Source organism: Anguilla anguilla, chromosome 12, assembly GCF_013347855.1.
Source record: "Anguilla anguilla isolate fAngAng1 chromosome 12, fAngAng1.pri, whole genome shotgun sequence".
Taxonomy (NCBI): Eukaryota; Metazoa; Chordata; class Actinopteri; order Anguilliformes; family Anguillidae; genus Anguilla; species Anguilla anguilla.
Window position 1 is genome coordinate 42,127,594 of NC_049212.1, and position 9,380 is coordinate 42,136,973.

The 9,380-nt window shown below is 50.6% G+C and overlaps 1 protein-coding gene across 2 annotated transcripts in view; it reads left to right on the forward strand.

Moving 5' to 3' along the window:
- LOC118210337 (SH2B adapter protein 2) overlaps nucleotides 1–7,592 on the forward strand; it is a 14,109-nt gene extending 6,517 nt beyond the window's left edge. The window contains exons 6-9 of one of the 2 annotated variants that reach the window (XR_004761834.1): nucleotides 250–455; nucleotides 1,293–1,464; nucleotides 4,702–5,563; nucleotides 5,606–7,592. Coding sequence is in view for 1 of the 2 variants with exons in the window: in XM_035386436.1 (XP_035242327.1) it covers nucleotides 250–455; nucleotides 1,293–1,464; nucleotides 4,702–5,078 (755 nt within the window). In the remaining variant the exon portion in view is untranslated. Of the gene's footprint in view, nucleotides 1–249; nucleotides 456–1,292; nucleotides 1,465–4,701 lie in introns of both variants that reach the window. The other variant, XM_035386436.1, reaches the window with a different exon arrangement.
- Nucleotides 7,593–9,380: the final 1,788 nt, after the last annotated feature.

Consider the following 9,380-nt stretch of genomic DNA (forward strand, 5'->3'; position numbering starts at 1 on the left):
ACGTGTGTAAAATTATATCCACGTGTTTGTAGAGTACCTTCGATTTAGTGAATGTGCTGATATATTTCTGGGTTCAGGATTAACAAGGACGAGGGGTGTACAGTAGGAATTTTGAAGACCGACGCCTCATAGTCTGGGTTGTGGAGGTTGGGGATGTAAGACACATCATGTGAGAATTCACCGGTCATCCATCTCGCCATTACCCATGCAGTTTGACCTTTGACCCTTTCTGCTGTGGTTTTTGCTCAGGGGGCCAGGCGGAGGGGGCCCCCGAGGCGCAGGGGGACCCCAGCCTGGCGGGGTACCCCTGGTTCCACGGCACGCTGTCGCGGGTGCGGGCGGCCCAGCTGGTGCTGGCGGGCGGGGCCCGGAGTCACGGCCTCTTCGTGATTCGACAGAGCGAGACGCGCCCCGGGGAGTACGTCCTCACCTTCAACTTCCAGGGCAAGGCCAAGGTGAGCGCGCCGGCCAATGGGAGGCTCCAGCGCTGCATTACACTGCAGCATGCCCACTGCCGTGGCCACGCCCCCTATGAATATTCAGGAGATTAGTCGGAATGTTCCAGCTTAACTGACAAGGGGGCGGGACTTTTCATTGTTCGAGAAAGCAACCGGCATGTTGTGTACAAAGATGGCGTTTTGCCCTTAATGAACCGGTGAAAGACGAGTCTTAATCAGGGGTCAGAAGTTCAGGGGTTTAACTAAACTAGATAGGAATACTATTTTATCTACTAATTCTGGCAGGAAATTTCAAAGAAATGTTGATGTTGCTTTATGAATATAGCTGTGCCTAGTCTGTCTCTAGCATACGTTGTACAGTGGGTTGGAAGAACATGCTAATTTGTCTGACGGGAAATCCAGCCTAATGCTCATCTGTCAGGAATTTGGGATTCTTCTTCCTCTGCTGTTACACTAGCCTGTGACAAAATGCCAAAGCTGGACCTGTTGTCCAAACCGTTGTGAATGTTAGGGTGTGCTCACATGCAGAATGAATAAATGATTTACCATACGAGCTGAAGAACGGGCTTCTAGAGCGCAACCGTGTCAAGGTGAACGTTCCCCCAACAGGAGAGGAATTTTCCTACGGTCCCTAAGGGTCTGGTGGCCCATATAGCAGCTGTACTGAGTGAGACTGTGGATCCCTAACCCTTCTCCTTCTCTTCAGTGTGTTTCTGTCTCTTCCTGTACCTGCGGGTCTCTGGATAATGGTGCTTATGATGGTGATGATGATGATGGTGATTGAGGTGATTGGCCAGGTGTAACCCAGCCCCCCCTCCTCCTCCCCCCCCACAGCACCTGCGGCTGTCGGTGAACAGTAACGGCCAGTGCCACGTGCATCACCTGTGGTTCCAGACAGTGTCTGACATGCTGCGGCACTTCCACACGCACCCCATCCCCCTGGAGTCTGGAGGCTCTGCTGACATCACACTGCGCAGCTACGTGCAGACCCCACGCACGCCTGCAGGTACACCCACACACACACACACTCACACACACACACTCACACACACACACACACACACTCACACACACACACATACACACACTCACTCACACACACTCACACACACACACACACACACTCACACACACACTCACTCACACACACACACACACTCACACACACACACACACACACACACACACACACACACACTCACACACACACACTCACACTCACACTCACACACACACACTCACACACACATTCACACACACACACACACACACACATATACACACACACACTCACTCACACACACACTCACACACACACACACTCACACACACACACATACACACACTCACTCACACACACTCACACACACACACACACACACTCACACACACACTCACTCACACACACACACACACTCACACACACTTACACACACACACACTCACACACACACAAACACAAACACTTGCATACACACACCTTTGTATACACACACTCTTGCATACACACACAGACTGGGTTCATGACCAGGCCTTAGCACCCCCTGCTGGTCATGTTTCAGTGTTGCCACGCAACTGCGCGCCGTTGCACAACCCGAGAGGTGGCAGGTAAACGAGCGCTTCTAAAACCCCGGGGTCTTGGGGGGCAGTTGTGTAACACACTTCCCCCCCCCCCCCAGCTGCCTTTTGGGGGCCCCTGGAACCCCGTTATGTCCACAGCCTGGTCTGAATGATTTAAACTCGTCAGACGGCCACTTTTAGGAGCCTGTCTTCAGGGGAGAATAACCAAACATTCAGCATAAATCAAATGGCTATTTTCAAAAAGCATTGTGGTGTGATTTAAGCCGGGCTGTGCGTGTGTGTGACGCCCTGCAGCTGTGAGTGATGTTTTAGGGCTCCTGATGGATCCGTGAGGACCTGTGTAACCAGGAAACAAAGAGCAAAGCGTCCCCCCTTCCTCAGGAGCAGCTCCAGGCCCGCGATATAAATTTGGACACTTCAGAAGTCCTTTTGCGTAAAAAATTATTCATGATTCAAACCAGCACAGTAGCGAGACTGCTAGGAGACGGGGAGGTGGGGGGGGTGGGGCGGGGGGGGGAGGGGGGCGGGTCAGGAAGGCCAGGGGAAGGGGTAGCACTGATGGATTGTGGGTTTTTCTCTGGAGGGAAGAAAACAGAGAAACGCAGTAAACCTGCCATGGTCTCCCCCCTGCCCCGCCCCCCCAGGCCCACGTGTCCTGGCAGGGGCTGAATGCTCTCCATTGGGGGAGAACAGGCTTCTCCTGCTGTGGCACTTTAGCATGCAGCGCTAGCTCCCACTAGCCAGCTCGCGCACAGAGACCACCTCTGTTTCTGCCACAGGCTTTGGCGTACACCACCCCATCACTGTTGTTTGAGTGAGTAATAAATAAATAAATAAATATACCGTTTTATTGACTTGCGCTGACTGATGTGATGTATTGAAACCGAAGAGGGGGCGGGGGGGGGCTCCTTTGCTTTTATTGTCCGCTTCAGATGCACTCCCCCCTTTGCACGGCCCATAAAATAAATGTTTGCTCCTGAGTCAGGGAGGGGGGGGGGGGGCAGGGGGGCGAGGCCTTTCCGGAGTGAAATACGCGCGTCGGAGAAGCCGTCCTCCTCCGGGAGCTCGCGCCACACCAGGAGAACAGGGCTGTGAGTGTCTGGGGCAGAATGTCCCGCGTGAGAGAGAGAGAAAGCGAGAGAGAGAGAGCAAGAGAGAGAGAGAGAGAGCGAGAGAGAGAGAGCAAGAGAGAGAGAGAGAGCGAGAGAGAGAGAGAGAGAGAGGGCGTGTTATCCCACATTCATGCAGGAGAACCTCCCTCCACTGCACATGCTCCTCCTGGCCTTCTCTAAAATAAATAAATAAATAAAGAAGTGCGCTCGGCCGGTGGTGTCTGTTCCCATCATCTCTGTGTGCTGAGCGCGCGTGCAGCTGTCACATCGCCTCCTTATCAAAACCACAGCCTCTCTTTAACTCTCCGGAGTCCTCGTGCCGCTCGCTCCCTCTCTCCCTCCCTCACTCTCTCGCTCCCTCGCTCTCTCGCTCCCTCGCTCTCTCGCTCCCTCTCTCCCTCCCTCACTCTCTCGCTCCCTCGCTCTCTCGCTCCCTCGCTCTCTCGCTCCCTCTCTCTCTCCCTCCCTCACTCTCTCGCTCACTCTCTCGCTCGCTCCCTCTCTCCCTCCCTCACTCTCTCGCTCTCTCTCTCCCTCTGCAGCGCTACCTCCGCTCATCCCACAGCTCGCTGCCTCTCTCGCTCCCTCGCTCACTCTCTCCCTCTGCAGCGCTACCTCCGCTCGTCCCACAGCTCCCTCTCTCGCTCCCTCACTCTCTCGCTCCCTCACTCTCTCGCTCCCTCACTCTCTCGCTCCCTCACTCTCTCGCTCACTCTCTCGCTCCCTCACTCTCTCGCTCCCTCACTCTCTCGCTCACTCTCTCGCTCGCTCCCTCTCTCGCTCCCTCGCTCTCTCTCTCCCTCTGCAGCGCTACCTCCGCTCCCCCACAGCTCGCTCAGGCAGAAGCTCGGGGGTACGCGTCTGACTGCCCTGACGCAACGGTGGCCCGCCTCACAACCGCGATGCCCTGATTACACGCGTGTTCAAGCACACGCGCTATAGGAGGATACGGAAGCCATTAAACACCACCGAACCTCTGCTTGGTTCACCTCCCCCCCACCCCCTCCCCCCTCCCCCCCCTGCATTTTAAGCTGTACAGTAGAGATTTCTGCAAGGCCCTTCATAAATTATGCACAGGGCCGTTTTCCTGAGGAAGTGCCCACAGTGCAGCGACGCTGTGCGCAGAGTGTGCTCCTGAAAGGAGCTGCTGCAGGCCGAGGGTCCGGAGTGGGGCCGGCTGCACACAGACCCAGTTAAATGGAGCGTGCAGGTACCCTGTGGGCCATTACCGGGCCCCGGTGCTCGTCCTGGAAGCTTTTAACAGCGCCTCTCAGCTACAGCCCAACAGATTTCACCCTGACCCAGCGGTGCTGTAAGGGGGGGGGAGGTTACTCCAAGAGCCCTGAGTGACAGGGGCCCTCAAAAAACACAGGCCTTTCTGGGGTGGTGGGGCCCACAGTGAGATCTTTTCATGGGGCCCAAAATCCCTGGTGGGACCCCTGCCCTTAACCCCGGGGGGGGGGGGGTTTCCTTGTGTCATGGAATGGTCTGATTCTGGGCATCGCCACTGAGCATGCTCAGTGTCTCACACTGTCCCCTCCTCCCCTCAGACGCAGGTGTGACCCCGTCCTCAGGTGTGGCTCCGCCCCCGGGTCTGGCTCCGCCCCCGGGTGTGACTCCACTCGCTCCCGCCTCCAGGGAGCCGTCCTGTCGGAGCGAGCAGCACCAGCCCGCGCACTACTTCTCCGGGACCGCCCCGCCCCCCGGGGGCACGCCCACCGAGGCCCCGCCCCCGCCGCCTGGCTCCTCCTCCTCCTCCCCCACCGGCCCGCCCCCCTTCCCCCGGGGGGAGGGAGGGGGGCTGCGGAGTCGCAGCAACAGCTCCGAGCGCCTGCTGGAGCCCCCTGGTGGCGCGGCGGAGGACTACCACGACAGCGAGGGCACCCGGCGGGCGAGGGCCGTGGAAAACCAGTATTCCTTCTACTGAGGCCCGGAATTCCCGGGACTCGGCCTCGTCTTCCCGACTGAGCCACAGGGAACGCCGGAATACTCCTTCCTCCCAGGTAACGGGTAGCAAGGAAATGCTGCAGATCCGCATCGTCCAAAATAACTAATAATATTTACATTACATTACAGGCATTCAGCAGACACTCTTATCCAGAGCGACTTACACAACTTTTTATTTTTCATAATAATAATAATAATAATAATAATAATAATAATAATAATTGATTGCAGTTATAAAGCTCTTTTCATGATCTCAAAGTGCTTTTCAGTGACCTCCACCCCCTCCTGGGTGATCCACGGCAGCCATTTTGTGCCATAGCTGAGGGGGGGGGGGGGGGGGGGGGGGGGGGAGAGACAGACAGGGCCAGTAAAATGGGATTTTTAATCAGGGAGTTTAGAAACCATTTAAAATCGCATCCAGTAGCTGTGTTCTCTGTGTGAGTCTGACTCTGTGGCTGGGTGAAGGTGGGGCTCTCTGTGTGAGTCTGACTCTGTGGCTGGGTGAAGGTGGGGCTCGTTCCAGTGTGGATGCCATTTGGTGAAGTGGGCGGAGTCAGGAGGCGGGGTCTGGAGGCCAGAGCAGTCATGTGATTTTCTTTCTCCAGACCACTTCCTCCTTCAACCTTTTCAAACCTCTGGAAATTTAAATATTCCCTGTCGCTCCTCACTTATCGAGAGTACATGTGACCCGGTTGTTTTCTCTGTGCGACTCTCCGGTGTATTTTCTTGTTTGTGGAAGCTTTTTCCAGTCGGCTGTGGAAATATTCTCCGTCCCCAGACCCCAGAAGCCTCCGCTGAGGCAGCCTGTAGAGAAAGGGCAGTGCAGAAACAGCGAAGCATCACGTCAGAGCCCAGAACCTTAACAAGCGCGCTGCTGTTTACTGGAGGCTTGGAGCCGCCTGTCGTGGGCCAGCCGCTGGGCAGCCATTTTGCTTGGTCTGGTGTCAGACCATTAGAGCTGCCGCAACACAGCTACGGCAGGTTGAGTGTATTAACACTTCACTGGTGCTCACTTGCACTGTCAAACAATGCACATTTTTCCTGATTATCTCACAGTACAACTATTTATCTTCAAAAAAGAACAAATTCATATGAAAGGATTTAGCTTTTGTTTTTTTCCCGTATGGATGCAGCTTTGCTCCTCCATAGTGCGTGTTGATCGAAGTGTTCAGCTCCTTGCGGTGGCAGGCAGGATCCACAAGAGGTCCAGAGCAGCTGCATTTACACAAAGAGTGCAAAGAGTGATATAAATGCACATATTGGCAAACGCACTCAGGTTTTCCTCAAAGCTATTCACGCGAGCGGTGTAGTTCTGCTTCTTCTGATGTGTTTTGCCGTTTTAAGAACTTGCAGACCACCTCAAACCCCACCTATTGCACACCTGGCCAATCACTGCGGAATGTGGGCAGATTTTGGAATGTTGGCTTCGGAAAGCGGCGAAAAATTTTGGACACTGACCCCCCCCGTCCAATCCGGCTGTCCGAAGGGAGCTTTCCGATGCTCTCCGACATTTAGAACAGCAGTTCCTCTGAAGCGTGCAGTCGCCTTAACAGTAAACAAACGGGCCAGCAGTCTGAGTCTTTGGCGGGAGGTTCCAGGTGCAAAGTCGCTCGTGCTTTCTAACTGGACCTGGCTAGCCTCACTGTGGAAACGCTCTTCTGGGCATCACCCTTCCGCACGTCTAGGGGCCCAAAATCCCACTCCCCTCCCACAAACAGAAGCTCTCTCTTTCTCGAAAGGTTACACCAAGACCTTGTGCATTCCACCCAATCTCACATCCACTGAATTTATGAGAGGGCGTCCAGGGAGAAGGTGAGAGGCATGTCTGGTGTCTGTTTGTGTTCGATGAGGCTCCTGGGTGTTCTTCACCCGTAGCTCCATGCTAATTTGTCTCAGTGCCCATCGGATTCAGACCAGAAGTTAATATGGATCCCCATTCTACAGCCCTACAGCCCTATGGGCATCTTTGTCTATATCTCTGGGGCATGTTGTGATCTGTGACACCTTGTATGACCAGCAGAGGGCGCCAGAGAGGCAGGCGGTCGCTCTGCCACTGGGTGAAGGAACATTTGTTACTGTTCATGTGCCAATTTGAGACATTTCTAGAAAGTATTTATTTATCAGCCATTGTAAATTACATAATCTTTTTTTTTTGTTTGTTTTATTATTTGTAGTATTTTCTGAATTTTATTTAATTTTTTTTTTTTTTGTGTGAACAAACCCTTCCAGTTCATCGTTAAATCAGATCTGTTCACACAAAGCAGGGATATACCCTGGCCTGCATCGTAAAATTTTGTCTTTCTTTTTGAACCATTTAAAGCTGCCTCCTTGTGTTTGTTCCGGTGTTCGTTTTTTTAAGAAACTATTTTTTAAGGCTGAATTTTGTTGTCCGGCTGAGTTTTAAAGAGTCCGTGCACTTTTTGTACAAAGTGATGTACTTGATGTACTACTTTATATTTCTGTGAATAAAACTGGTGAACAATCTGTTTAAAAACTGCTGGTCCTTCCTTCATTACTGTGAAGCTACAGCTTGTTCGAGGAAAATTTTGGATAAACATGATCTGTTTACAAATCCGAGCCTTAATCCCAGTTTTGGCCTCACAAGCCCAGTGTACAGTGAAAATAAACAGCGATTCATCACTGTCACAGGCACCAAAGCTCAACACAGAAACATTTCCACCAGGACCAGTAACCTCTCACTGGGATCTTGGTTGATCAAATGATCATATATGGAAATAAGGAAGAAAAAATCCTGCAAGCAGACCTGGGTCAAACATTTCAAAACTAAGATCCTAAGATTGTGTTAAAGTTCGAAAACAATCCTGCTGGTCCCTGAGCAATGTTCAAAAACATTTTACCAACAAAAACACGCAATCATATGAAAGAAGACTTTTCTTCTGAGTATACATGCTTTTTAAAAAAATATATAAATAGTTTTCAGGAATAAAAAGGCTGTCTAAAAGGTTTAAGTATTTCAAATAATTATTTGCCCAGGGTCTGCCTGTAAGCAGGACGTTTGACAATAAATAAAAAAAGCATTCCAGAAGCAGTGTTTAAACGAATGTCCACTTCAGGGTGAGATTTAGCTGTAGACATGTTTTACTCTTCACCACTGGTCTCATGGGAGTTGTGTCTGAAGAGGCTACATAGAAAGCATTATTGTACAGAATAAATCTGATCATTTTTCTTTTCCAAAATATTTTGTATTAGTAAATCAAACTACTGCCAAGTTGTTGGAATTAGTTATAGCACATTATCAGGTATTTGTGCAGTAAATTTGAATTGTCATCTCATTTCCTTCTCCTAAATTTAAGAGGATAACATCATTGTGTTTTCATTGTCTATTACATCACGTGACATTGCCTATCATGTGATGTAAAAGATTTCAGAGTGTGGTTTAAAAATTGATTTCTTTAGGACAGCCGAAAAAAAGGTACACAAAAATACAGAAAGCATATTCTTCAAATCTTTATTTTCCTGAAATACCTATACATGTGCGGTTTTCCATAGTAAATATAGTACAGAGCTTCCATGCTCTTATTACGTGTTTAAAAGGACTTCTCTACCAAAAAGGCACACTACTCACGTTCTTTCAGAACCAAGGTTGGGTGAGTTACTTTTCCATTGAGGAAATACATTTTTTTACATTAATGAACTGAATTTCTGCTCATTTGCAGAACTGAAATACAATTCTGATCAGAACTGTTCAGTACTTCGCTTACAGGTACTTATCGCTTTGCACATAACACCAGTTGTGTGTTCAAAAAGGCCAATATTAGCAAACGTGCCTATAAATCTTTGTCAGTTCACCACGAATGTTTGCTAACAAAAGCTAACATTCGTAAGCAGCAAACGCAAACGGCTGGGGAAGGCGTTGAGTTCGATAAGTCAATAATTTACCTGATACATTTTATGAAACAAAATACTTGTACCCAAACTTAAAAACAACCACTCTCATTGTAGCATCCGTCTTGATTATATCAACATAATCGGCAAACTAAATGGAACGTTTGATTTTAAATAATTCAACACTAACTGTTAGAAGAGAACAGCGCGCTCCTGGCTGAAAGATCCTCCTGGCTTGCTGTTTCCCTGGACTGGCTGCCCTGCAGATCACGGCTGATGGCACCGGGAAGCACTCTGACAGGAAGCACTCTGACAGGAAGTGCTTCATACACAATCCATTTTCAGCCCCGATGACCACAGTGCAGACCGAACATCAATAACACAAAGCCTGCACCAATCAGACTTTTAATTACACAAAGCCTGTACCAATCAGACT